The 27,826-nt window shown below is 45.9% G+C and overlaps 4 protein-coding genes across 5 annotated transcripts; 2 read left to right on the top strand and 2 right to left on the bottom strand.

Moving 5' to 3' along the window:
- Positions 1-24: 24 nt before the first annotated feature.
- LOC311257071 (uncharacterized protein) lies at positions 25-12,892 on the top strand (the record flags this gene model as incomplete). The annotated part of the gene is made up of 12 exons (XM_084352518.1): positions 25-156; positions 970-1,080; positions 1,381-1,469; positions 1,678-1,741; positions 1,819-1,957; positions 2,040-2,169; positions 2,260-2,444; positions 3,032-3,114; positions 3,218-3,286; positions 3,709-3,807; positions 3,888-4,119; positions 12,805-12,892. The coding sequence occupies 11 exons, from the start codon at positions 25-27 to the stop codon at positions 4,011-4,013; spliced, it is 1,227 nt and encodes a 408-aa protein (XP_084208644.1). The 3' UTR covers positions 4,014-4,119; positions 12,805-12,892.
- Positions 4,288-17,654, bottom strand: wdr59 (WD repeat domain 59). Of its 2 annotated transcripts, XM_084359983.1 has the most exons (27): positions 17,533-17,654; positions 16,607-16,656; positions 16,193-16,328; positions 16,036-16,121; positions 15,592-15,672; positions 15,354-15,391; positions 14,642-14,730; positions 14,430-14,546; positions 14,081-14,158; positions 13,749-13,905; positions 13,237-13,316; positions 13,007-13,133; positions 12,778-12,887; positions 12,380-12,544; positions 12,123-12,218; positions 11,856-11,945; positions 11,548-11,669; positions 11,203-11,356; positions 10,270-10,326; positions 8,562-8,695; positions 8,348-8,429; positions 8,004-8,116; positions 7,572-7,722; positions 7,229-7,310; positions 6,987-7,107; positions 6,765-6,907; positions 4,288-5,641 (listed from the first exon to the last, which is right to left on the bottom strand). In XM_084359983.1, exons 1-27 carry the CDS (start codon positions 17,584-17,586, stop codon positions 5,406-5,408), a joined length of 2,949 nt encoding a protein of 982 aa, XP_084216109.1. In that variant the 5' UTR covers positions 17,587-17,654; the 3' UTR covers positions 4,288-5,405. The 2 variants fall into 2 exon arrangements, with proteins under 2 accessions (XP_084216109.1, XP_084216110.1); XM_084359984.1 differs by lacking the exon at positions 10,270-10,326.
- nob1 (NIN1 (RPN12) binding protein 1 homolog) lies at positions 15,604-23,045 on the top strand. The gene is made up of 11 exons (XM_084360624.1): positions 15,604-15,694; positions 18,051-18,138; positions 18,901-19,033; positions 19,486-19,619; positions 19,807-19,878; positions 20,050-20,184; positions 20,368-20,508; positions 20,976-21,242; positions 21,640-21,737; positions 22,155-22,299; positions 22,533-23,045. The coding sequence occupies exons 2-11, from the start codon at positions 18,070-18,072 to the stop codon at positions 22,800-22,802; spliced, it is 1,464 nt and encodes a 487-aa protein (XP_084216750.1). The 5' UTR covers positions 15,604-15,694; positions 18,051-18,069; the 3' UTR covers positions 22,803-23,045.
- On the bottom strand, positions 22,999-27,795 carry cog8 (component of oligomeric golgi complex 8). The gene is made up of 5 exons (XM_084360497.1): positions 27,252-27,795; positions 26,540-26,747; positions 25,456-26,280; positions 24,351-24,519; positions 22,999-23,729 (listed from the first exon to the last, which is right to left on the bottom strand). Exons 1-5 carry the CDS (start codon positions 27,617-27,619, stop codon positions 23,416-23,418), a joined length of 1,884 nt encoding a protein of 627 aa, XP_084216623.1. The 5' UTR covers positions 27,620-27,795; the 3' UTR covers positions 22,999-23,415.
- Between the last annotated feature and the right edge of the window lie 31 nt (positions 27,796-27,826).

Here is a 27,826-nt window from a genome sequence, read left to right as displayed (position 1 = left end):
AAAGTTTAACTGAAGGTTTCTAACATGGCGACGATACACAGCGACCCTCTGTCAGTGGAGGAAGCTCCAGGAGGAGGAGAGGAGGAGGAGGAGGCCGAGGAGGAGGCCGAGGAGGAGGAGGGGAGAGCCGCAGCAGACTGGAGCCGAGGGTCCCAGGTAAAGGTTAGCTCGGCGGCTAACGTTAGCCGGACAGATGGACAGCTGATACTTCAGTGAGTCAGTGACTCTGGAGAGTCTCGAGTTAATATTTCACCTGTCAAATGTTGAAAGTAACAAACCACATGTAACCAGTTGAACCGCGGGGAGGTTCGTTATAGTTGGATGTGTTCGCTCCGGTCCAGCAGCGTCACTTTGACCCGGTGCTGCCAACAACAGGGCGGTTAGCTCACCTAGCTTCACTCAGGGACCTTTAAATCCCCTCTGATGTCTGGTCCTTACCAATGAAAAATATGGTGAAAAGATATACTGGATTGGTTTCATACAACAAACTTAAATTGATTGGTATGTGGTGAGTTATTTTATAGAAAGAATAATGGCAGTTTTCTTTCAATAGCTTCCAGGTCATGTGACCCATTGACCCACAATCAATGACGAAATGTCCTCATATACTGGTTGAATGAGACACAACTCTTTTTAATGGATTTTAGTGCTTTTTCTGTTTTAAAATAATATTGATGATGAAAAATCAGCATTTTCTTCAATAGCTTCCAGGTCATGTGACCCATTGACCTAAAGGTCTCTGTACTGGTTGAATGAGACACACCCCTTTTTTATTTTAGTGCTCATTTTATTTTTTATTTTAAGTAACATGAAAATGCAAAGTTATTCATTTGATTATTATCATTTTTGGATAAAAAAAAGAAGAAGAATGAAGCTGTAAGTGTTGCGTTTAACACGTGTTGTGTTAGCATGTGTTTTGATAGCATGTCCAGTTGATGACGTCACTGTGGTGTGTTCACGTGTCTGCAGGTTCCAGTAAAGGTGTTACGGGCTCACAGCGACGCCGTCACCACCGCTCGACTCTGCTTCAGCGACGGCTGCGTCCTCAGCTGCTCCTCAGACCACAGTGCCATCCTCTGGGTGAAGTCCTGCTGTACAGACACTCTCACTCACACATTCACATGTGAAGCTGCCCAGTTAAACCAGTCTGATGATCTGGACTCTGAGCAGCTCCACTGGAGGCACAGATCAACTGACTGAAAGTGAACATGACAACTACAAACTTGTATTTACAGCACGATTCTTGGATAACTGTTTCATTGCACTTTTCCATGAGGAGGTTGATTTTTGAGTGCTATGGAATGCAGTATTACTCAGTTGTCAGCTAGCTAGCTGTGACGTTAGCCGTGATGATCTCCTATTGACCTTTGACCTCTGCAGGATGTGGAGAGCTGCAGACCTCTGAGGGTGTTTGATGGAGTTCACAGTAAAACCATCAGTGAGTGCGCGCTGATCCCAAACAGCAACAGGTCAGCCTCCACTCAGCTTCTCAAAGGTTTCTTTAACTGACACGATAGAGGACGGTCAGTTCCGACTGTCTGTCTGTCTGACTGTCTGTCTGTCTGTCTGACTGTCTGTCTGTCTGTCTGTCTGTCTGTCTGACTGTCTGTCTGACTGTCTGTCTGTCTGTCTGTCTGACTGTCTGTCTGTCTGTCTGACTGTCTGTCTGACTGTCAGGATGGTTACAGTCTCCTGGGATAAGTCCATAGTGGCCACAGACCTGGAGACAGGACAGACTCTGGTAACTCTTCTTCTTCACATATTATTGAAGATAAATACTGTTATTGATTGACTGATCATTGTCTCCTTGTTGTACAGTGGAGGTGCAGGCAGGCTGGCCTGCTGACCTCCTGCAGCTCTTCGTGCGATGGCCGGCTGCTGGTTTGTGCTTCAGATCCACAGAATGGCATTCACATCTTGGACACCGCCAGCGGAGAGACGCTGCACCACGTCAGCGGTACGACAGCAGTGACAGCTCACAAACTGTCTGCATTATTAACACTGTGAGTTAATGAAGGTGCGTTTGTTTTCTCCACCAGATCATCACCGCTCCACCATCACACGGTGTCGGTTTGACCCTCACAACCTGCGAGTGGCCACGGTGTCTGCAGACCGCAGCATCAAACTGTGGGACCTGCTGGCTCAGAAAACCACCGTGTCCATCGACAGGTGACAAACACACCTGGACACATTTGATTGTCAGAATGTTTCATTCTTTCTTCTTATTTCTTCCTGTTGTTTCCTGTCTCTCCCTCTCAGTAACCATGGCAACGTCATCTCTGACTGCTGCTTCACCTACAATGCTCACTTCCTGTGCACGGCATCGTGGGATAAAAGTTTAAAGCTGTGGGACCTTCAGTCGGGAGGGTTTCGATCTCAGGGCGGGACGAAGCTGCAGAGAGGCCACGAAGGCAGTGTGAGCTCCTGCAGCTTCTCTGCTGACGGTGAGACCTCTGAGCAAGGCAGCAACAGAGATTTCAACTTCTGTCTCCTGTCTGCAGGACTCTGAGGTCATGTCACTGAATTTTAGGGTTTATTTCAGGGCTTTAGCAGCCTCGGGGTAATTACATTATAAAGTTACAAATGTTTTATGCTGATTCTAATATTTTTAGATTCAGTTTTTTTCCAACAGGATTCAGTATTTTTTGCTCTTGACATCCTGCTGAGGGCTTTGAGAGAGCAGGTCGACCTTCTATAAAGACAAGTTGGTCTATAAAAAATCTAATCAAAGTGTTTATATATATATATATATATATATATATATATATATACACATATATATAAACCAGGCTGCACATCATCAGCAAATCTCATCCAACAGCAAACTATGAAATAAAACTTTATTAACGGTTTCATTAAAACATTTTCAGACTTTCTGTTTTCTGATGCATTTACTGTTGGCTGCTGGGTGGGATTCTTTAGTGCTGTTTGGTTTGTGTTGAGTTTGAGTCCAGCACTATCTCTGTTAACAGACTTCAGTTCTTCTTCATGGGTTTCGTCTAATAAAATACTTCCTGTCATGTTTCCACAGCAAACCTGCTGGTGTCCGGCTCCTATGACAAGACTGTTGCACTCTGGGATATGTCCTCCCTGTGCCAGACTCTCATCCTGAAGGTGATCACTGCAGTGTTCATTCATCGTTCTGAAATAAAAACATCAGGTTTGTGTTTTAATCATCTTCAAACACTCAGCTCTTGTTGTGTTTCCTTCATTACAGGGCCACAGTGATTGGGTGACAGATGTGTCAGTCAGCACAGACAGGAAGTTGGTGGCCTCTGCCTCTAAAGTATCAAACCTCTCTGTTCATCATATTGATCACGCTAAACTCTCACATCTGATCAGAATTTAATCTCAGTGTTCCTGTTAAATTCACAAACATTTTCAGCTGTGTCAGCGTTGTCGTATTGTGTCTCAGGATCCATCAGATCCATCAGATCCATCAGCTGTTCTTCACACGTTTTTACATCTTTAAACAATCTAAACCAAGAACGTCTGTTGATGTTTAGTTTTAAGACATTATTTCACTAATAGTCGTTTGTGCTTTTAGAGGAATTAAGAAGTGAATGTTAATCTGGAAGTACTTCACTCATGTTCTGTAGACGATGTATGAGGCAGTAACAGTTAAAATCACAGACAGATGTGAGAAGTCGTGTTCATGAGCAGGCGAGAGGCTGAAACATCAGAGCTGAGGCTCTCCTGTCTCTGTAGGACGGGACTGTCAGGCTGTGGAACATCAACAACATGGAGGACATCCCAGAAGTGATGGAGAAGAGGAGGGCTGAAGGAACCGGAGTTCACATCCTGAAGGTCAGAGTCAAACAGCCCCGCCGTCGTTTGTTGCTACACGTTGCATTTACTGTCCGTCCTGACAGAAACGTGTGTTTCAGTGTGAGGAGTGTGGAAAGCCGTTCCCGGTGTCCAGACTTCAGACCCCAGAGCTGCTGACTCAGTGCGTCTTCTGTCGACTCAAATCTCCGTCCAGATACCGACCACAGCCTCCACCTCTCATGTAACTTCCTGTCCAGGAGGTCGGAGGTCAGCCACAGAGCAGCCGCTGGTAGGGACTCGACATCGTGCTCACGTAGGCCGCGTGGTGATGATATTTCAGAATAAAATGAGGTCAGCAGCTCAAACAGCAACTGCTTGTCTACGTAAATGTTGTTGAAAGGCAGAAAATAAAAAAACACACCGACCACCCAAAGACTTGTCAATAAAATCTAAAGGGTTCATGGACATCTGGACATTGTCGGGTTTCAGATTTAATTTTCTTCTGAATGACACACTGACTGAATTCAAACATACTTTTATTATTATTTTACATAAAGTACATTCATAAACTCCTGAAACATTTCTCATTTTCCTCACAGAGAAAATTCACAAAGTTATTATTTCTACTTCACATTTAAAACCAGTCCTGTGATCACGTCTGTGTCCAGCAGTGAGTCGTGTAAGGCCACTGAGTGAAGCTACATCAAAGTCTCGTCCACAGACGCAGTGACGTCACATCCATCACACATTTCTGAGCATAAATCGCCTGTTTGGCCTCGAGTCATGTGTTCTCGCCAGATACACTTTGCTGTGGGCGTGGCTAACAAGGTGAGATCATCACAGTGAAAACAACAACTACAAAGAGCCAAAGTCATGACATCACTTCCTGTCTAGCCTCTTTCCCATGAGCTTCTGTAACTCAATTCAGACTTTCCTTCATCTGTCTGAATATATTCAGCTCTAATACAAGTCTACATGTTAAAAGTTGAAACCTTTGTGGTTTTAATTAAGTTAACACAACGATGACTTAGAGAGCAAAAAAATACGAAGGAAAAAAAATACTGCTCCCATGAAAATTGCAACCGTGGCAGCGCTGGTTCTTATTTCATTATAACTTGGTTTTTTTTCTTTATCCAAAAAAATTCACCAACACCAAAACTGACCAGTAAAGTATTATATGTTGTAAGCTCAGCAGTGATGGTGAGTTGTTGAGATGACTGACAGGTGAACAGGCCGGCTCAGGCTGCAGCTGTCTCAAAGTTACAGACTGTAGCTTTGACAGTTCGTCCTGAGGCTGGTGCCACAGGAAACATCAAGTTCTTCCGCTAGAGAGCAACCAGCAGGTTTTATTATTTCTAGTGTCCAAGTGGAGATTTCATCCTGAGGCAGGTCAGGAACATTTATCCTCTGGGGACCATGAATGTCCTTCAAGCTGCGTCGTAGTCTTGTGTTGGACGGACTGACGTTGACATCATCGCCCTCTACTGGAGCCGCTGTGTCGCTTCAGAAACCTCCCGTGTGGTCACATGATGGTGTAGCTGACGCTCCGTGTATCAGAGGCTCATTGATGGATGTCGGAGTAAATGTACTTCAGACGGTGGTGTGTTGGTGTTTCTCTGCAGAGCGTCCCTGTGGTGTCAGAAGGTGCTCTGCAGCAGACAATGGCAGCCGCAGCCGGCTGGACACTCGTCCTGCCGGCGGAACCAGTCCATCATGTGACTGGTGTGTCCTCCGTGACCACAGCTCAGGCAGAAGTTGGAGGAGCCGCGTACGGCCACGTGGCAGATGGCGCACTGGAAGGTGAGACGCTTACAGACGGCACACTGAGTCCCACGAGCCTGACTGCGACAGTGACAGCAGTAAACCCCGAACTCTGAAAAAACAAACCACAGATCAGAGACACTCCAGTCCATCAGCCTGAAACCTGCTGAGAATACAGACATCTGCGGAGCACCCTGTGGATCCGGAGCAGCTTTACTGGCCCAGTATCTGAACAGCAACACTGAACAAGAACTAACGTCTAGAGACAAGTCAGACTGTTTCTGTAAATTGTTAAAACACAGAATTAAAATGTATTTTCTAAACCCAACTCAGCTCATGCTGCCTGACATTCATTCGTTCTTTCTTTGTCATTATTCTATAGTATTATTGACTATTATCTGACTTCTGAGTAGAGCTTAGATCAGGCCCAGAAAATCAAGCCCGACCCTCCCCGAGCCCGTGCACGTTGTGTCCGAGCCCGGCCTGGCCCGACACATTAACTGTAATTATGAGCCCGAGCCCGATTTAAACCCAACAATTTTTTAATACGTGGTGTAACAGTCAGAGTTATTCAATGTAGCGCCAAGAAGAGCAGGTGTACTTCCGCTCCCTGTGAGACAGGATGCTGCCGACAGAGCGAAGACTCCCCATTTTATTTTGTCTTTATTTAGTAAAGTGTTGGTGCAAGAACCTCAGCCTGGATCGTTTGCATGTTGCCTGTAACATTAGTGCTGCAGAGACCTGGCATGGTGGTCAGTGTTATGAATAAACCCCCACATGTTGCCTGCCGTCTCCTGAGTAACCGGAGGCACCGCACTAAAGTGGACCATCACCTTCCCCTTCAGCAGCCCACGTTACAGTGGGCTGTTATAACTGACGCTCTAGACTACAACTCCCAGTTGTTGAACTACAGAAGTCTGTTTACAATTATCTTAATGAATAATGCAACAAGGACGAAGCGTGTGCACTGCGTTGTTTGTTTATTCAGAACGGAATGGATCGCAAATGAATAAAGTAATGATTAAAAACAAAAAACAAAACACAAATGCTTGATCAAGGGCCCGGCCCGGCCCGAGGATAGTGGCGGGAAATATCGCCCGGGCTCGGGCTTGGCCAGAGAATCTAAACTCTACTTCTGAAGTCCAGATTTTACTTATTAAAGGTAACATTAACGATGTTCAATACATGAGCAGGTGTGTGTGTGTGTGTGTGTGTGTGTGTGTGTGTGGACGTACCGATGCCTTTGTGAGGTTCAGGAGGACACGAGGCGAACTTGAGCACGTCGGCTCTCTTCTCCCTCAGGCCCCAGCGGTGCAGGATCTCACCGTAACACTTCTTAAAGTCGTCAAACTGCAGCATGTTGGCGGGGTCCAGCAGTCTGCAGAGCGAAAGGGAGGGGCATCAGCGTGACATCACAGTTCTGTCAATTAAGCTCAGGGTGTGTCTGAGTAGTTCACCTCTTGTTCATGTCGTGCTGCTCTCGCTCTCGTTCCCGTGGATCTGTGTAACCCTGGTTGCCATAGCGATAGTCGTCAGGGGAGGACTCGCCCCAGGGGTTGGCGTGCTCAGAGTCTCGACCTGCAAACAATGAAAAACGTGACTGGGTGGAGAGAAACGTTACCGTCCTATTTAACTCCACGCACGGTAAACAGTGGTGTAGTTGAGCCGCCGGCCTGTGTGTGGCGCTGAGCAGGCTCACCTGTGTTCCAGGTGGTTGTAGTGATGGAGTCAGAGGTGCTGGAGCACGAGCCCGAGGTGACGGAGCTGGACGTGTAGCTCGGCTGTGACAACACACACATTGTTATATCGCTTCCTGAAGCTGATCTTCACATTTTTATTTGTATACATTAAAGAAACTTTGAATTATTAAACAAACAAAAAGTTAACAGCTCAGTCACACAGGACTGCAGCTCACTGTTATATTCAATAAACTACAGACGGGTATGACAAGATGATTCAGACCGATTATGAACCATGACTGTCTCCTAAATGTGATGTTCTCAAATGTCCAAACTAGATAACTGGAGCCAGTGAGGACTTACATATCGTGCGTGGTGCGCGGGGAACATGGCGGAGCGCGACGGATGATGTCCATACAGAGCGTAACAGTCAGGGGGCGGAGCCTGAGCTCTGAACACGCTGCACAGCATGGCCAGAGTCTGAACGTCACTCATGTGACTGTAGTGATCCAAACTTCAGCACGCACACACACACACACACACACACACACACACACACAGACTTTCATTATCATTAAACAGTTTCTCACACAGTCACAGACTCCAGTGATCTGTGAAGGACAGTTTTCACCTGTGTCTCCAGTCTTTGACCCAAACACCTGTAACTGACAGTTGTACTTGTTGTTTGGGTCCAGAAGTGGAAAAGTCATTTTGTGAGATGAATTAAAACTCAGATTCACTGAACAGTGGAGGAACAGTTTCCATCTCAGTGTGACAACAAACACATAAACTCACAGCGTCTCCAGCAGGTGCCGTCCAAACGGGTGTCTGGCCCAGGGGGTCTCTGTGTCCGGGTCTGAGTCTGGACTCAGGTCCTGACTGGTCGCTGCAGAGGCCAGGGCCCACACCTGCAAACACACACACACACACACACACACACACACACACACACACACACACACACACTTAATGTCGGAGTTGTTGTGGATAACAGATGTTGAAAGATGAACTTGAGATAGTTGCTTTAGCGCCACCTTCAGGAGACCTGCCTCTGCGTTTGAGTGAAAGTTGCTGTGGGAAAGTTTTTCTTCAGTTAGTCGGAGGAAAGAAAAGACAAAATAAACAAGATAAATCTTCACCTTCGCTACGTCTCGCCGTCCGACTGTGAGCGCTGCTGCTGCGTTCTTCTGACACGTTTCCTGGATGTCGTTCATGTTCAGACTGAGCAGGACAGAAAACATTAACATTATATTTCATTCGCAGAAATATAAATATGAATAATATACACACATAGATGACTATAGTGTATAACTAAATATATAAAGACATCATCAGAGATATGTTTGCTCTCACATGTAGCTCTCTCCCAGAGACTTGTGGACGGGCAGCAGGCAGGAGATGTCCTGGATGATGACTTTCCCAGCCAGTTTGATTGGACGGTTTCCGTAGTCCGTCCCCTCTCGCTTCGTCTTAAACCGGCGGGATTTCTGACAGACAGACAGACGAGAGGAGGAGGGAGACGGCAGGCCCAGAGGAGACAAAGCACCACCTGATTAAAAGTGGTCTGGCTGACAAATTACTGTAAGAGACTGTTCACACTGCGAGACTGACAGAGGACAGACATTCAGACTTGAGGACAAACGTCCTTTAATGAAGAACATCTGTAATTCTGAGGGGACGTTATATCCTAATACAGTTGTGTTGTTTATAAGTGTGACGCTGGATGGACGGGACAAAAACGTTGGGACCATGAAGATATCCAGTCCTCCTTACCTCAATCTGTCCTGTAATATTTGAGATATCTCAAAATGTTGAACTATCGGTCTGTTTAAGGGACAAAAGGAACAACAGCTGCTTATCAGGAGGATTAATCAGTTTTTATGGTTTTTCTCGAGCTTCCAGAGACAACATGATCCAATTTACGTGGATTTGCATAAAGTAGCTTAGACCTCAACTGTACGAGGAGCGATAACACGACGCCCGTCTCCGAAAACGCTATGCTACGCTACACTAAGCTACCAGAATGCATTGCACGGCTGCCTACATTGGACTTGTACCATAACTCAGAGACAGGTGTCGTGAATCAACCCGTCAGCAGTTCGTCTCGCAGTGTGAACACGTGGTTAGTTTTCAGTTTGTTAACATCTGTAGCTTGAATTAAATAAAAAACAATAATTACCTCAAAAATAGTTTAAAATTAAGTTTAAAAAAAATGAAAGGAGTTCTTTGTTGGTGATCACAGAAACTTACCTGTTACTGAATGTTAGTGAACATTAGAGGCTTTAGTCAGACAGCAGAGTTAAGTGTTCTGAATTTGAATCTAGCTAACGATGCTAACAATGCTAATCTTTGTTCGCCTCCTGTGAGAACCACAAATACCAAAATGTCTGTTTCTTAACAACATGTAAACACTGGTGAAATTGAGTTTTCACTCAATATTTCAGTTTTATACTCAATAAAAAGCTTCACAATTACTTTAAATGTCCATAAAAATCCAAGATTTCAGTTTGTGTGACGGTCAACTGAAGTGTAAGTTGCAGCTTGTGGAGTGTTTTACTTTCTAAACTTGCTGCATGTCGTCCAGTCACTGCTGTTATTTTACGGGTCGTACACGTAGTCTGTTCTCAAAAACTTTGTGTTCTCAAGCGTATTTTATTTAATGACTTTTAGTAATTCCCCTAAAAGATGAAACTTCCTCAGAGCTGCAGTCTGATGTGGAAAAAACAGCTTGATGGTTACAAAAAGTCAAAAACAGTCATTTCAGTTTAACTTGAGTCAGAGTAGCAACATTTGGTTCATTGAAGTGTTTGTAAAGATCCAGAATCAGTCAAGACATCTAAAAAGAAACAACTGAAAACACATCATCCACTGATTGACGTTAAAATTCAAATTCAAATCACATGATGTGAGTTGACTTTGTTAGTGACAGCTCTCTGCGTTAGCCAATCAGAGACATGCAAAAAAAAAAACACTGTTAAGTCCCTACGAGGAGAAACCAGAGGAGAGGAGGAGCAACGAAAGAGATGAGAGAAAAGACGGATGATTGGACAGAGCTCAATACCGGCCAATCATGGAGGGTTTGGACAGACCAGCGGCGGGAGGCAGAGATTGGGAGCTTCTGATTGGAGGAGAATAGGAAGGCGGAGTGGCCCACAGCCGCATGGGGGCAGGTGATTGGACGGAGAAAAACAACAACAGAAAAAAATAAAAACAGAAGCCCATCAGGGAGACAGCCAATGAGAGAGGGAGAGAGAGAGAGAGGGAGAGAGACAGGACGTTTACATCCAAAATCACCACAAGACATCAGCGAGCTCCTCAGAAGTGTAACTACACTGTGATCTCATTGGATGCTGAAAGGAAAGCTGGCAGCGCTGTACATTCCCAGCCCCCCTGAAGTACCCATCGGTTCAGGCACTGTGGAGGAGGCTTCACACTGGACATGATGAGCATGTCGAGGTCAAGAGAGCTGTTTGTTATCTTACCACAAACCCTGATCACTCTTTTTGTCTGGAAGTGAATTAATGACCGAAGTGTTAACGAGACAAATCCAACTCATCTGTGACTCTGTATTTAGAAACACGCAGCAACAGGATCAGATGTGAAGAAGTTAAATCAGTAAATCTGATGTTGTTCTGCTGCCAGTGTGAGTTTGCTCTCAGCTGGAGTTTGAATGTGACGAAGACAAACTGAGAGTGAGCACATTTTTTATCCCCGCAGACATTTTGACTCGTCACAGCAGTAACGTTCACCCAGAGAGTAAAATCCAGTCACACACATGGAGAAGAGGGTTAATGGACAAACGCTCAGTGTGTGCAAACTGACACACATGTTTGTGCTGGTTAATGTAGTCACTCATCAACAGAGTCAACTGGACGACTGTCAACATGACGGTCACAGATCAGTGCATGCATGTGTGTGTGTGTGTGTGTGTGTGTGCGTGCGTGCGTGCGTGCGTGCGTGCGTGCGTGCGTGTGAGTATGTGTGTGTGTCTCACCCGTTCTTTATAGTAGAAGGAGGAGATGGAGACGGTGTCTTTGTCAGAGCGAGTCGGGCTGCCGCTGTACAACCGCAGAGTGCTCTGAGACTCTGAACGCATCTTCATTGGCGTCAGCACTCCGCTGTGATAGGCCGACAGAGCTGACAGGGACCTGAAAACACACACACACGCGCGCGCACGCGCACACACACACACACACACACACACACACACACACACACACACACACACACACAGTCGTGTGAAGCTTTTTGGTTTGGTTTCACTCCTGTAGGTGCAGCTGACTTATGACAACGTGACACTGGAAAAGCAGCTGTTAAAACCACCTGAGTGTGTTTTTACCTGGGCGTGGGCTCAGTGGGCGGGACAGAGCGGTGCATGGTGATTGGTCGGGTGAAGTAAACCAGACAGCCGGTGCCACAGAAACGAGCGCCGGAGGTCCGAGGGAACGGGATGTTGGCGTCCTGAGAGAAGAGATGCAGAGTAACTTCCACGTCAGTCTGTGACGTTCAGTGCTCCGGGAGATATTCTGTGATCAGACTTTGTGATTTCCTGTTTTCATGCTGCTGCAGGTGGATGTCATGTGTCTGTTTGCAGTAGAGGGTCCACAGGTGGATGTCCAGCTGTAGCAGAGTCTAAATGTTTGTTACCTGATAGGAGCCGTACGTGTTGGTGACTCGAGGAAACGCCTGCAGGGCCGGAGTGACGGGGTTGGAGATGACGAAGGGGTCCTCCTGCGTCTGATGGAGGAAAGAATGAGCATCATAATTAAACTTTCCTATTAAAATCTTAATCGTTTTGCCAGAGAGAAGTTGTTCAATCTCTCAGGTCAGGAGGAAGGAAGGAATCATTTTAAGGGAAAAGGCTGTTTATGTGTGTGTGTGTGTGTGTGTGTGTGTGTGTGTGTGTGTCCTCACCATGTCCGACTCCAGACAGGACACCAGCTGACGGACACACGGCTCCAGACAGTTCTGGTTCCTCTTCACCTTCTGAAGCGACGTGTCCGTCAGAATCTGAGGAGAACAACACAAAGAGTCAGAACATCGTCCTCAACAGCATCTTTTCTTTTTCAGCTAAAAAACACGAACATGTTTTGTTTTAAATGTTTAAATAAAATAAAACTTAAATGAGTGAAATAAACAGTGAGTTGTGGTGGGTTCAGGAGCGTCGGTACCTTCTGGATCTTGGTCTTCATGGCGGATGGGATGGTCGTCGGGGAGACAAACTGGAAGGATGGCGCAGCGTTGTTTGGATACTGAGCGGGAAACTTCACCACCAGGTGAACCTGATGGCTGCCGAAGTGAGCCGACACCACACAGCTGCGGTTCACAACATCCATCTGCACAACACCAAACACTGATCACTGTGATGTCACTTCCTGTTTGACAGTTAGCCAACTTACTGCTGCCGACTGTCTGATCCTTCTGGTTCCAGGAGGATCAGACATAAAGACTAAAATCTATATAATGACATTAAGTCACTAAATAATTAAAGAAGGTCAAAGTCTAATAATCTATTTTATACATTACAGATGAAATGTGTTCAAACTTCCTGTGAATGTTACCGTCTCACCTCCACGTTGACGTTTCTGATCTGAAGGTTGACCAGAGAGAACTCCTGCTGCAGAGTCTGAGTCAGACCTGAACCCCCCGCCGAGTCCTGTCGACCTCCAGAGTCCGGATCTGAGAGCACAGGTGAGATGACAGGTGAGACTCAAACGAGGACAGAGATTTTTTTTATCTGAATCATGTTCAGTCTGACGTATTTTACTTCATCAGATTAGTGACTGAATGTTTCTGACCCTGCAGGTTTCCAGCTGCAGGACCGAGGCTGTGTTGACTGTCGGGTTCCTGAGATGACAGAGACTTCTCCGACTCAACGGTGAGAGACATCCCGTCCATCAGCTCCTCCACGTCACTGACACACAGCTACACAACAACAACAACAACAACAACAACAACAACAACAACACACGTCAGGAGGGATCAGAGGCAGGAGACCATTGATCTCTCTGTGAGGCTGCACACTGACCTTCTGCAGCTGAGGATCCACCCTCCAGATCCTCAGAGTCTGGTCTCTTGACCAGGTGACCAGCTGGTAATCCTTAGAGCCTGACGAGGCAACAAACAACAACAACAACACACTGTAAACAACAACAAACAGCTGCCAGACTTCACTCAACACTTAACTACAGAACTATGTACAAACTGCACTTCCCGACAAAAATGTAGAAAGAATCTTTATCAGAAAGGGAAAAGTAGCATTTTAATGTCTATGTGATCATTTTCACCACTGTGTGGAATGTGAAGAGTCAAAAACATCAATATCAAAAAAGATGTGTTTAGCTTAGCTTAGCACAAAGACTGGAAGCAGGGGGAAATTGTTAGCCTCGCTCCATCTGAGTAAACAACTCCCAGTCTGTCTGATTCACGCAGACCTTTTAGTTTTGTCTGATATCTGTGGGTAGAAAGCTGCACTGAACAGTTGAAGGTTTTGCAGGATGTGTGTGAACTTCTCCTGAATCCCATCGTGTGATTGGTCACCTTCTTTCTGCGGCCTCCACTGGAACTCGAGCACCACGTCGTCGTGCCCGACGAAGGCGTGGACGGGACTGTTGAGGTCGAGCGTGCTCCACAGCAACAGACTGTTCTCTCTCCTCAGCTGAGGAACCATCACTGTGACCAGACCATTAGAGAACGGCTGAGGACACACACACACACACACACACACACACACACACACAGATGTATCAGGATCTGCATATATTTTGGTTCATAAATAAATATTATCTCAACATACTATTGGTACTTTTTGGCTGTAAAGCTGAATGTCCCTGTTGGGATCAACAAAGTTTGATCTGATCTCTGGTACTCACCGTGTACCTGGCCTTCCACACTGGGACCTGACAGGACAAGATGTTCAGATACTTCCTGGGCTGTCGGTAATCCCAAAACTACACACACACACACACACACACACACACCCCAAGAGGGAGAAAATACACAAGTTAAACACAGATACAGAGAGTGATCTTCAGTCCAGCTGCATCTTCAGAGAATATTTTGTGTGACACTCATTTATCTTCATCTGTGGCCACAGAAATAAATGTGTTTTTTTTCCTAAAGCCACGATGTACTGTGAAGTGAACATGTCTGACTTCCGATCCAGTCCAGTTTGGACCTTTGACTCTCTGATTTAATAACCAGACTGTTTGTCGTTCTCACCCTCACTGAGTTGTCCTGACTCGACGTGGCGAGGATGAACTCGTTGTCTGGATGCCAGTCGAGGCCGTGGATCTTCGACAGGTGAGCAGCCACGTACTCGGCCGCCGTGTTCGGCTTCTGTTCAGAAAAAAAGAAATCACAGAAACATTTACAGCACTCATACACACACGCGGCTCACTGTGTGGCTCAGATGAAATGTGTCGTCTGCTCACTCTTTTGTCCCAGATCCGGACGTCTCCATCATGACTAGACGCCAGCAGGTACTGGTTCTTCCTGTTCCACTTCACCTGAGACGCCCCGGCTGGAGACGCGAGGCGGTGACAAATAGAAACAAGGTGTGAAAACACTGGTGACGTTTTAGTTTGTAGATTAACAAAAAGAAGAATTCAAACCAAACTAATCCTATTGTTGCCTTTAGTTATATTTTGTCAAAGTTGAATTATTTTCATCTGCTCTGAGGAATTGTTTACATGTTGGCGTACATTCAGAACGTGGAACAGTCGAGACAAACCCGATGCAAACACGTTCTCATGATGTATGTGTTAATTAATCTCTTTGAGGATGTGTTCAAAGACAATCTGACGTTTCAGATTTAAATCTCATCTGCAAAAAACTGATTTTACTTGTGCTAATACTTAAACACACAAACAGGTGGTTCCTGCTCAACTCTTCCTCAAACACCAAGAAGAAGGAAAAAACACTAATAAATGTGACAATATTGAATTCACAGCATTAATGTCACTTAGATTAAACTATGAAGTTGACTAAACACTTACTGTGGATTATTTGTCTGCAGTGAGTTTATGGCTTTGTAAATTGTTTTTGTGTAAATGAAGTGAAACCAGTGTTTAACACATCAATATACAAACTGAAATGATCAATCAATTGATAAAATAAACACGGTCTGGTCCTTTAAATGCTCACCGACAGCAGACAGCGCCACCGTGGGCTTCCGAGTGTCTCTGTGGAGTCAGACAGAGAAAATGTGAATAAGACAAAGTGCTCAGATGTGAAACTGACTGAAGGTCTAATTATGCACATGATTATATTTTTACATCATCTATGAAGTTAATATCTCACTGATACTTAAAGTCACTCTTGACATTATAAACAACAGTTGACCTTAAGATGGATGAAGAGAGAAAGAAGTGTTTCTCCTGACCTGGTGTCCCAGATGTAGATGTAGGTGTCCACTGAGCTGGTGACCAGGAACTCAGGTTCAAACCAGGACCAGTCCAGATCACTGAGGACACAAACACATCATGGTGAGTCCCTGAACACATCACAGCAAGTCCCTGAACACACAAACAGCGAGCCCATGAACACACCGTGGGCGAGTCACTGAATACATTGCGGTGAGTCCATGAACACACCGCGGCGAGTCCATGAACACATCGAGGTGAGTCCATGAACACATCGCGGTGAGTCCCTGAATACATCGCGGTGAGTCCATGAACACATCGCGGTGAGTCCCTGAATACATCGCGGTGAGTCCATGAACACACCGCGGCGAGTCCCTGAACACATCGCGGTGAGTCCCTGAACACATCACAGTCAGACTGTCCAGACTGTGTTAACCTGCAGAGAGGTGCGTTTGATTTGTTACCTGATGACGCGGGTGTGTCCCTGCAGGGAGGTGTGAACTTCTCCACAGCCGTCCCTCCACGAGTAAAGATCCACACGCTGGTTACTCTGGAAACAACACAGAGTCAGAAACACTTGATCTTTCCTGTTTACGGATGTGTTTAGTTGTCAGAACTCACTGAGGCAGCGAAGACGTGCGACTCTGATCTGTGAGGATTCCACTGCACCGTCCCAACGTCCCATTTACTCTGTCGACCAATTTTCCTGGGAGGTTCAGACGGAGCCTCCAGGTTCACCATGTACAGGAAGCGGCGCCTGAAACAAACAACAGAAGCTTATAGGAGCAGTTTATGTGACTGAGAGTCATTTTCTCATCAGGTCAACATTCCTCCTGAGTTCATGACGTTAAAGTAAAAACATAAATAAAGTTTGTTACGACGTTCACCTGCAGCTCCGTCACAACTTCAGCTACTCTAACAGAGTTGTGTTTCCTCCCATCAGTCAGTGTCACAGTCAAAACTCACATCTAACCTGAGATACATGAATCTGACCACAGTGAAGAGCTGCGCTGCGTTCAGGTGACCTGCACTTACCCAGACAGCACGGCGTGTGAGCCCAGGCAGTCCACTGACATGGCGGTGGCCTGAAAACACAGAGGAAGAAGAAGAAGGTGACAGATGATCTGAAAGCTCCAGATAACAATGATTAATTAGTCTGATTTATTCATTTATTTCAGTAGAGCTGAAACGATTAATCACTTAGTCATCAGCTATCAAATTAATCACCAACTATTTTAATGATCAATGAATCGGTTAGAGAAATGTTTTAAGGGGAAAAGAATAAGAAAACCGAGCCGTCATCTGGAGCTTTGCGAGACACTGATCGATATTTATCACTATATTCAGACATTTTATAAACCCAACAACTTATGAGACAAACGAGAGAAGAAGCGTCAGATTAATGGAAAATGAAAATAATCATTGCAGCTTTAATTTCACTAAGATGATGTTCGCTGTCAGCGCTTATATCATCGAGCTAAATGTCTTGTTTTAACCAACCAACTGTCCAAACCCCAAAGATGCTCCGTTTTATTGTGATGTTCTTCCAATGAACTGCTAATTAACAAGTTTGTTGTATGTTAATTCTTTGTAGATCAAACTAATCAGTTAATCACGTCGTCAATTCAGCTGAAAGCGTTAATGTTCTGGATTTACTGAACTCAAAGCTGCAGCTACAATATATTTCACACTGAAGCTGCACAGCTGCTGTTGGATCATGCGCCCTGCCGCTGCCTCTCAGCTGACCCGGGTCAGTGTCAGCGATGTCATCGGTTTGTCGAATATGAACACTGAAGTCGATCATCTTGACTAACCGCCGACACTTCAGCTGAGCAGGTTAACTGTGCGTGTAAACTCGGTCTGTGTTAATCATCCTGCCACTGTTTCACTCCGTTAGAGTCTCCTTCACCTGTTCACCTGCCAGTCACTCTATTCACACCTGAGCTCTCGGACACAAATACCTGGGCATCCCGAAACTCCACCACCACATTCTCACTGCTCCAGCGGGCCGCCATCTTCCTCCGTCTTCTACCGTCAACAAAACGTCACGTGACCGCAGTGAGGAGACGCTGCGTTCATGATCTGTAGGAAAACTGAATGACGAGAAAAATGTGATACCCGTGAAGTACCAAATCAATACCATGAAATGCGAGTGAAGACATGTTTTACAAGGCTTAGATATCGATCATTACGAAGTTTTGGGGGGCACTGTTGACGTTTGTTCGGCTTCAAAGCTCATGAAATTATCGTGGCTCTGAAGATCATACGAGAGTAAAGTAATGCCGTCACAAATTCAAAGCAAATCCAACATAAATGTAAATTACTTTCAGTTCCTGATGCTCCGTTAACATAAAACAGCCTTTAAATGTTTTTTATGAGTTAAGAGTTGAACCAGGTTTCAAATGTCCGACGGACGCGAAGCTCCGCTGGTTTCTATATGTCACGTGAGTGTTTCCTCTCTTCTGATTGGTCGGTCCAGTCGCAGTCAGATATCCAACATGGCGCCTACCCTGGTGGAGCATGTCGTCGCAGACGCAGGAGCGTTTTTAAAGAGAGCTCCTCTCCAGGTGAGTCGTGATTCATCCTTGAACCGTAAATACAGTTGTTATAAAAGAGGCTACACGACAGTTAGCTTGTTAGCTCTCAGTGGCGCCAGCTAATCAGAGTGTAGAGGAGCTGAAGCGCGCTGTGGCGGAGGCCCTCAGCTCCTCACATAGCTGCTAACAAATACAAACTGAAACATTAAATACTGGTTTTATTAACAGTTACCGGTCATAATCTTCTGTCAACACCCAGGTTTACATTTATATCAGATATTACAGTGTCCTCGATGATAATCGTGAGCTGCTTTGTGCTCTTCACGTCGTCAGTCAACTGAGAGGATGTGAGAAAATTAAAAATGAAGATGTTTGAAATCTTGTTAACCGTTTTTATTGCTCGTTGCTTGACCTCATTTCTATAAGTGTAATAATTGTCATAATATTTGGAAAATGTAACATTTTTTGCTCCCTTATGAAAACCTAATATGTGTTGCTGATATTGATGTGATGTCACTTCACGTGGACATAAACTGAGCTTGAATATTTGATGAAGGTGGTAAAATATATTAGTTACTTAAAGCAATGATGTATCTGTTGATATACCAAAGAAAATGAATGTAAATTCAGATATTGACATGTACAGTATCCTGCATAATGCTGTTCCTCATGGTTGGGGGTCAGTGACACGTCTGTCACAGAGATAAACTGAGGTTTTTATTCACAGATCAGTTGAAGTGAGTCTCTGAAATCAGTTGTTTGACAAACAAGTTGTGTCTGTTTGTGTTGCAGGACATCGGCAGGAACATCTACACTCTGAAAGATGTGGTGGACGAGATCAGAGACAAACCCACCAGGAGGAGTCTGGCCTTCCTGCCGTACCAGCTGAACTTTCTAGAACCACGTCCTGAACACATCAGACTGGGTAAACTAACCTGAACCTGAACACATCAGACTGGTGAACTAACTTGAACCTGAACACATCAGACTGGTAAACTAACCTGAACCTGAACACATCAGACTGGTGAACTAACCTGAACCTGAACACATCAGACTGGTGAACTAACTTGAACCTGAACACATCAGACTGGTAAACTAACCCGAACCTGAACACATCAGACTGGGTAAACTAACCTGAACCTGAACCTGAACACATCAGTAGGATTGTGGTCTGGATGTTTAGTGATGTTCAGTAAATCTGAATCCTTTAAATACTAAAACCTAATTAGATTTATGTTTCAACTTGTGTAATAAAGTTATAAATAAAGCTGTGACACTCCTTCTTACCTGTATTCCACACCTGTCCTCTGTAAACATCCTGACATTCATCAGGTTTAATTCTGCAGTCTGAGCTCTTTGTTATTTGTGTTTCTTCAGTGACAGAGTTCTCCAAGAAGACCGGAGACTACCCAAGTCTATCAGCCACCGACATTAAAGTCCTGGCTCTGACCTACCAGCTGGAGCTCGAGCACGTTGGCTCACAACACCTGAAGAAGGAGCCGGAGGTCAAGGTATCTGATTAGAAGAAAACCTCACTGTTTGTACCTGACCCGTCCCAGCTGACTGCTTGTAGAGCGGATTTGGTACTGTGTGTGTGTGTGTGTGTGTGTGTGTGTGTGTGTGTGCTAAACACAGTCTAATTCAGCGAGCTGACTGTGTGGTTTGGTCAGAGAGTAACGTGTGAATCTTCTGTTTCAGCTTCATGTTCAGAGCACACAGCGACACCCAGAGACTCCAGTTCATGTTGCAGGATTCCACTTCCCCTCCAAGGTAACACACAGAGGATCGTTAGACTTATTCAGGTCTGTCAGTTCATCACTACGTTCTTATAGTGAAAACACCTCACTGGAGAGTTAATCAGAATCTGTCTAGTTGTATAATGGAGCCTAAATCATCTGCAGGACATTTATCAGTTTCTTTATTTCGCGGTTGTTCCTTCAGAAGCCTGTGGACACTTTGAACGTCCGACAAATTCAGACAGAGACGTCAGAACCTGCCGACAATAACGAGTTCAACAGCTTTCACTTCTGGAGAGAGCCGCTGCCGTCCATCGACAGCGACCTGCTGGATTTACTGGTGAGGCTAACACAGGCTAACATCAGTGATAGCCCATTCTACGGGATAACATCTGTATCAGCTCCTCCAACAAGCTAACATGAGTGTTAGCTTCTCCAACAGGATAATCTACTGATGAAGACGTTTGATTTCCTGTTCTTTTTTGTTATCTTAACGAACCTCCGGTGTTGATTGTTCCTCCAGGATCCGGTGGAGGTTTTGAATTCAAAGAACAAACAGAAACAGACGGACACACAGACGACTGCCAACAGTGACGAGTTCAACAGCTTCCACTTCTGGAGAGAGCCGCTGCCGTCCATCGACGACAGCCTGCTGGATCTACTGGTGAGTTCAGGAACCATTCAGCAGGTGGACACACAGACAACAGCTGCTTCACACTATTTTTAGTTGCAGCTTGATGAAGTTTTTATTGTCTTAAATACAAGTAAGGAAACTTTTTTTTGTGCCATTCTGGACCCTGAAGTTCGCTGCAAAGAATTAGCCACTCCAACAGGCTAACATCAGTGTTAGCTTCTCCAACAGGCTAACATCAGTGTTAGCTTCTCCAACAGGCTAACATCAGTGTTAGCTTCTCCAACAGACTAACATCAGTGTTAGCTTCTCCAACAGGCAAACATCAGTGTTAGCTTCTCCAACAGGCTAACATCAGTGTTAGCTTCTCCAACAGGCTAACATCAGTGTTAGCTTCTCCAACAGGAGAATCTCAATCATACTAAAATCTTCGTTGTCATGCGTCCTGGACCTTGAATGGCCGACAGTGATGGTGATGTCATTTGTTTGTTTGATTACAGAAAGTCGACGGCATCTCATTATCAGAGAGCAGGTCGGACACGTCACTGCAGACAGACAAGCCAGAGGACCAATCAGATGATGAGGATAAAGAGAACGAGCCTGGAGACGAAGCGGAGGAGGAGGAGGAGGAGGAGGAGGATGATAACGATGATGGAGGTGGTTGGATCACTCCCAGTAACATCAAACAGGTGAAGATGGACTCTGCTGATTGGACGGCTCCTGCTGATGTTAAAGTTGGATGTCTGACGACCGACTTCGCCATGCAGGTAACAGACGCCTCGTACCTGTTGGTGCGTCACCTGGAAATAAGACTTTTGATTTGAGCGTTGATTAACGTTACTGAAGATGAAGTTTGTTAATATTTTACACAAACAATCTGCTTCTGTTCAATGAATCAAAGAATTATTGTCATGATTAATTCTCTAAAATGTCAGAAATATTGAAATGAACCGCGACGTCTTCAGATGGTTTGTTTCGTGCGGCACAAAATCCAAAAACTGACGAGATACAGTTCAGTCCTGTGAGACAGGGACGAGGAGAAGCTGAAAGCAGCTCACGTTTGAGGCATTTTTACCTCAAAACTGAGATTAATCGAGCAGTGAAATAGTTGCAGATTAATTTTCTGTTAGTTAATTGATTGATTGATCGTTCTTGTCTTTCCAGAATGTTCTGATTCAGATCGGACTTCATGTTCTGTCTGTGAACGGGATGGTGATCAAACAGGCGAGGAACTACATCCTGAGATGTCACGCCTGCTTCAAGTGAGTTCAGTCTGTGAAACAAACAGTTTGTCCTGAAGGTGGCGCTAGAGGAAATACCATGGAGTCGGTCTGATCTAGAGGGTTCATCCTCAGGAGAGCAGGACTGAGTCATGGCAGCTCTTCTCCATCCATCATCGCTGTTAAAGACACATAATGTGTGAATGTGTTTCTAGGAAACATCTGCGGTGTAAACAGGAAGTCACTGTAGCATCACAAGCTAGCAGACAGTTTTAGAGGATAGTTTTGTGTCAAGGAGAGATCTGTTTTTATACAGTTTTTAATGACAGGGGAATACATGATAATGCTAAGCTAACTGACCCTATTTACTTATTAAGTCAAAATGTTCTTAGCATAACGTTTCATAATTTGAGGTATGTTGTGCTATTTATTGTAAACTGTGAATGTTTGTAATTTCAGGACGACGAGCAACATGAACAGAGTGTTCTGCTCTCACTGTGGCAACAAAACTCTGAAGAAACTGGCCGTGACCGTCAGCGAGGACGGCAGCATGCAGATGCATTTCTCTAAAAACCCCAAAGTGCTGAACCCGAAAGGGCTGAGGGTGAGAGACACACACACACACACACACACACACACACACACACACAGTTATTTCAGGACTCCTGTGATTTGTCTGCCTCTAATCAGAAATAATCCTGCTTTTAGCGTCTCCATGTAGCACATGTCAAGTTTTTTTTTTTTCAGTCTTATTTACCCCTCTGTGGTGTGTTTCAGTCTTATTTACCCCTCTGTGGTGTGTTTCAGTATTATTTACCCCTCTGTTGTGTGTTTCAGCACACGCTGCCTCTGCCTCAGGGAGGGAAACACGGCAACAACCCCCACCTGGTGGAGGACCAGCGTTTCCCCCAGCAGAGACTCTCTCGTAAAGCTCGTCAGAAGACCGACGTGTTCAACCCGGACTACGTGGCCGGAGCGTCGCCGTTCTGTGAGAACGACATCTACAGTCGAGCCGCAAACCTCCAGATCAGAGACGGTCAGTGTGGCGGCGGCAGGAGACGAGCCAACCCCAACGCCTCCCGCAAGAAGTTTGTAAAAAACAAGTGAGGAGCAGACGGACATTTGGACACATGAGAACTCGACATCACCAGACTTATTAAATTAAAGGACTGTTCAGGTGGTTTAGCATGTTTAAGTCTTCTTCTTACTGCAGGTAAAATATGCAGAAACAGCGGAATGCTCCTTTAAATATTAAACCAGCATCCTCCCTCTCAGTAGACACAAGCTTTCATGTTGACACTGATTCATCAATAATGTATCTTTATTTACCTTAATAAATGTTAAAACCCACTTCAGCTGTTACAGAATCTGCTCAGATTAATGTTGTGATTGTTCTTTCATCATCTGGACGTATGGACACATTTCTGATCCTCAGATGATCCTTTAATGGATCCTCAGATGATCCTTTAATGGATCCTAACATGAAGCTCAGACACTTTGTGTTGTTACATCATGAATGTGTTCTCACGTCTGCCTCCTGCTGAATCAGTAACAATCCTCAACCTTTAAAAGAGTCAGAGCAGCTAAGAAGAGTTAATATGTTTTAATTTACATCCATCACCAGAGTCCAAAGTGATTCTTCACACTTCCCACAGAACCTCGGCAGTGAAACCTCACGCTGGAGACACGTCACTCAGTCATCTGTCAGTCCTGGAGTCTGTTACTCCAAAGAAAACTCTTCGTCCTGTATCGTCTCTTCATCTTGTTCCTCAGACGTCGGCTCCGTCACTTCAGAGTCTGTGAGACCAGACTGAGTCTGTGCTGGGTCCAATGTGAGGTCAGGATCTGGTTCTGGTTCTCTGAGCTGTGGCTCAAATGTCAGGCTGCTCAGTTCGCTGCTGATGTCGAGCTCCGGCACCGATGCTGGTGGTGACGTCTCTCTCTGTGGAAGCAGGAAGTCCAGTGGCTCGAGGACCGCAGCCAGGTCGACGCAGCCCAGACTGCCGTACCTGTGCAGCTGAGTCGGAGGAACACCTGCAGAACAACACAGAGCGGCTTCAATCAACTCAGAGGAACCGGTTCTGACGCAGAAATACACACATACAATAAACATGATGTCATTTACATCTCTGGATTCTTCAGTCATGTTGCTGCTGTATGAAGAATACAGACTTTATTTTGGGTGATTGCTGACGATGTCTGATGTCAGGTGTTAAATACTGAACAGATCGGACGGGTCACCTCCATTCAGGAGTTCTGTTACTGCTGAAATCTGATATTTTGTTGTGGATCAATCGGACTGATTTGGCCGAAGAGGCTGATCTGAATTTGGATTATTGAGCTGCTTAAATATGAGAACAACTGAAAGAAGAAATGTGTTGATCATCTGTGACGGTTCACCTGAAGTACAAACACGGACTCTGGTCTTTGGTTTCTGGTTCTGAGCTGCACAAACCAGAAAATAACGTCTCCACATCAAACTGAAGTTAAACCTCGACTCATTGAAAGCTGAATTGTTCTGGTTCTTTGTTGGAGGATATTTCTCTTTGTTTGAAGCAGTGTGGCTTCTCCAGATCACTGGAATCATTCATTTCTTAAATCATAATTATGACCCTAATGATTTAAAAGCAACAGGAGAAGAGGGAGGATCCTCACCCAGGATGAGAGCGAGCTGAGCCGGAGGAAACAGAACCTGCAGGCAGCGGTTGAGGAACGGCAGCAGGTCGTCAGCGTACGAACAGCAGAACTGATCGAACAGCTCCTTCTCTCTGCTGCTGAAGGCCGACTCCTCGGCCCGGTGAAACACCAGAATCTGACGGGTCACCTGACGGGAAACAACACCAATTAAAACTCATTACAGCAGTCCAGACCGGCCCGGTCAACCTGACGAGAAACAAGACACTGAAAACACCGGCACGGTTTGGATGTTTGGACTTCACTCGCTGCAGTCTGCTGGGGCTGAGGGCGGTCCAGATTTATAATCAAGTCTGCAGGAGCCTCGACCCGTCTGTGGACTTCAGAGAGTCCAGAGAGCACGAGATGCTTTGATATTAACTACAGTCAATTGCAATATGGACGTAATCAATATAAAATATATTATCATGAGTCTATTCATGTTCGCTTCACACTATAAAAGCTAAAATATTTGTTTTTGAGGACTTGCATTTTACATTTTGTTGTTGTGAGGTTTATCAATTAAAAGAAAGTTAGTTGTCCACTATTTTAATAATCGATTAATATTTTAAAGCTAAAATGTCAAACGTTTGTTGGTTCCAGCTTCTTAATGTGAGGATTTTATCTTTTCTTTGGATCTTCGACTGTTCGGACAAAAGAAGCAACTTGAAGACGTCACCGGGGGAAATTGTGATGAGCTTTTTTTGTTTTTTTTTTACATTTTCTAGGCTAAATTCATCAATTAACCATGAAACCGTCTCACAACACAACACTTTGCACTACAGTCGTGACGTTTTGGGCAACACTCCATCAGACGTCTGATGAAGATCAGTCGTTGAAACTTCACCGCTCTGGTTCATTGAACAGTCCTGCAGTGTGAGAGCCGTCTTTCTGTTTCATGTTTAGCTCACTGTCGACTCGGACCTGCTCTTTTTGGTTTGGATGTGTGTGTACACAAGACCCTGGACTTAAGTGAGGTCTTGAGTCCCGTCTTGTGGATCAGAATCTTCACAGATGTGACGTGATGTCAGTAAACTCGTCCTGATGGTGGACATTTGGATCACCCGACAGAAACTCTGCTGCTCACCTTCTTCAGGGCGTCTTCAAGACATTTGGTAACGTCCTGAGCCAGACCGACAGGGCAGCAGAGCCGCAGGTCATTGAAGGCCGTCAGGATGTTGTTGAGGAAGCAGGCCAGCGGCTGGAAGTCCAGCAGGGACATGGGGGGCTGCAGGGTGCCGGGCTGGGTGCTGGGGGCCACAGGGGGGATGGTCCCTCCCAGCACCGAGGGCAGGGCGATGAGCGTGTACAGGTTCATGTCCTCCTGGAACTTGTCCACCGCCTCCTGCACGGCTCTGCGAAACGTCTCCACCGCCACCCGCTGGAACATGGGCGCCAGCTGTCCGCGGAAGTCCGCCCCCACCCGGCTGAAGGACAGGCCGAAGTACATGCACTGACCCAGGAGGGAGTCCAGGCGCCCCCCCACGCCCCGCTGCAGGTCCCTCTCTAAAGTCTCCAGGAACTCCGCCACCTTCTGCACCACCCAACCGTGGAAGATGGCGGCCTCGTTCACCGCCACCTGCCCGCCGGTGGGGGGCACCAGCGGGTCCTCGTCAGAGAAGATGGCTCTGTACTGCGTGATGATGTCGAACAGGTGGACTCTGCAGGCCTCGATGGTTTTGGTAATGTGGAAGTAAGGGTCGTCTTCAGAGATGGCGGCGAGGATGGAGTGCAGCCAGGTGCCACGAGCCTGCAGGAACTTCACTCGCAGCTCCGCCTCTGTGAACACGTCCATCCTCCGCAGGTAGCCAATCACACGCAGGCAGACAGGAAGCTGCGAGTTACTGCGCAGCTGCTGCAGCAGCTGGTTGAGCATCAGCTGAGTCGACTGACGCACCTCACGCACGATCCCCTGAAGATCAAAAAATATTTGTTGGTTAATCGGTGAACACGATATAAATCTGCAACTATTCTCATAATCCATCAATGATTTCAGTTATTTTTCTAGAAAATGTCAGCATGGTGGAAAACTGAAGCTCAAAGTGACGTCTTCAAGTCCAAAACCCAAAAATTCTGTTTAATGATGAGATGCTTTCATCGTCCTCTGAACAGTGTCACTTTCATCCCACTTGAGTTTGTATCTTAAACACCATATTTTCATGCTGACTCACCTGGATGACCGGCAGAGAGGAGTGCTTCTTCTCCAGCCTCTTGACGTACGCTGCCAGCTCCAGAGCCTCCTCGTAGTAGCCGTTGCGGACGCAGGTGTCCATGAGCTGAGGGATCTCCAGGATCTCCAAGATCTCAGTGTGACGGTTCAACGTGAGGCTGTTCATCCGGCGGCTCGCCCCGATCTCCTCCGCCTCCTTCATGAACCCCCTGAACACAAACACATCGCGAGTCGTGTTACAATTTATTCTGTGTCCACATTATGAATCTCAGTCTGGACACGATGCCATGTGGATGAACCAGCGACTGAGGGAGCTCCTGACATGTCATACATGACGATGATGATGAGAAAGAGCAACAAATCTTCACATTTAAGAAGCTGGAAGCAAACTGACTGAAACAACTGATCGATTATTCAAATTATTTGTGATTAATTGTATTTTGATCACTTAGTTTACTAACTGTTGACTCTCTAGCTTTACTAATGTCCTCTACAAGCTGGGGCCCTCAGGGTTAGGCGGTGTGCAGGTGTTACTGTAAGACCCCATCGTTAATTACAGTTAAATCATTTATTTCAGTGTCAACAGACAAACAGCCGTGTTGAAGCACCACGACATGGACCTGGAGCCTGTGGGTCCCTGTTGGTCCCCTGTGGGTCCCTGAGGGCCCAGGGGCTCCCGGGGATGTTGCCCTCCGTCTCTGAGCGGCACTGACCTGCATCTTTCCCCGAAGCTGGGCAGCTTGTCCAGCAGCCGGGACACGCTGCTCTCCACCCGGCCGAAGTCCCGGTAGATGTGCTCGGTGCAGTCTGCGGTGCGGATGAAGGTCTGGTAGTTGGAGAAGGCCAGCTCCCGGGTCTGCTGCAGGATCTGAGCCCGCTCCTCCGCCAGCCGCTCCGGCTCCCGGCTCAGCTTCTCCACCCCGAAGGAGCTCAGCTCGGACAGGTAGGCCGCGAAGTCCGGGTTGTCCCTCCAGCTGTCCGGGAAGCTGTCCTTAAAGATCGACGCTAAGATACTCTCGTCCTCCACGTCTACCGCCGCCATGTTGGACGGCTGCTGGCGGCGCGTCAGAGACGGACTCATTAACGGCTCACTGTGAGCGGGTTGATGTAAACTAACTGACTGTGAACAGTTAATTATGTTCTTTAATCTCTTATGAGCAGCGCCATATATTTATTTATAACTTTATATATATCTATGAGCAGCGCAGCCTGTTGACAACCACTTCCTGGTTCCTCCTCCGACTTCTTCTTCTTCTTCTTCTCTTGCACTGCGCCGCAGTGTTATCGC

This window comes from Pagrus pagrus (genome assembly GCF_965226575.1).
Source record: "Pagrus pagrus genome assembly, chromosome: 1".
NCBI classification, from domain to species: domain Eukaryota; kingdom Metazoa; phylum Chordata; class Actinopteri; order Spariformes; family Sparidae; genus Pagrus; species Pagrus pagrus.
This window is presented reverse-complemented; position numbering and strand designations above follow the sequence as displayed.

What these genes read in the sequence shown, in the direction of transcription:
- wdr59 (XM_084359983.1), bottom strand. Translation starts at nt 17,586, where the DNA reads ATGGCGGCCCGCTGGAGCAGTGAGAATGTGGTGGTGGAGTTTCGGGAT. An exon ending in GGACACACCCGCGTCATCAG is followed by an intron (nt 15,673 to 16,035) that starts GTAACAAATCAA and finishes TTGTGTCCTCAG; the next exon opens with TGATCTGGACTGGTCCTGGT. An exon ending in ACACGTACGGCTCCTATCAG is followed by an intron (nt 11,670 to 11,855) that starts GTAACAAACATT and finishes CTCTTCTCTCAG; the next exon opens with GACGCCAACATCCCGTTCCC.
- nob1 (XM_084360624.1), top strand. Translation starts at nt 18,070, where the DNA reads ATGGCGCCTACCCTGGTGGAGCATGTCGTCGCAGACGCAGGAGCGTTT. An exon ending in AGAAGGAGCCGGAGGTCAAG is followed by an intron (nt 19,620 to 19,806) that starts GTATCTGATTAG and finishes CTTCTGTTTCAG; the next exon opens with CTTCATGTTCAGAGCACACA. An exon ending in ACAGCCTGCTGGATCTACTG is followed by an intron (nt 20,509 to 20,975) that starts GTGAGTTCAGGA and finishes GTTTGATTACAG; the next exon opens with AAAGTCGACGGCATCTCATT.
- cog8 (XM_084360497.1), bottom strand. Translation starts at nt 27,619, where the DNA reads ATGAGTCCGTCTCTGACGCGCCGCCAGCAGCCGTCCAACATGGCGGCG. An exon ending in AGCTTCGGGGAAAGATGCAG is followed by an intron (nt 26,748 to 27,251) that starts GTCAGTGCCGCT and finishes GTTTGTGTTCAG; the next exon opens with GGGGTTCATGAAGGAGGCGG. An exon ending in TCAGCTCGCTCTCATCCTGG is followed by an intron (nt 23,730 to 24,350) that starts GTGAGGATCCTC and finishes GTTGTTCTGCAG; the next exon opens with GTGTTCCTCCGACTCAGCTG.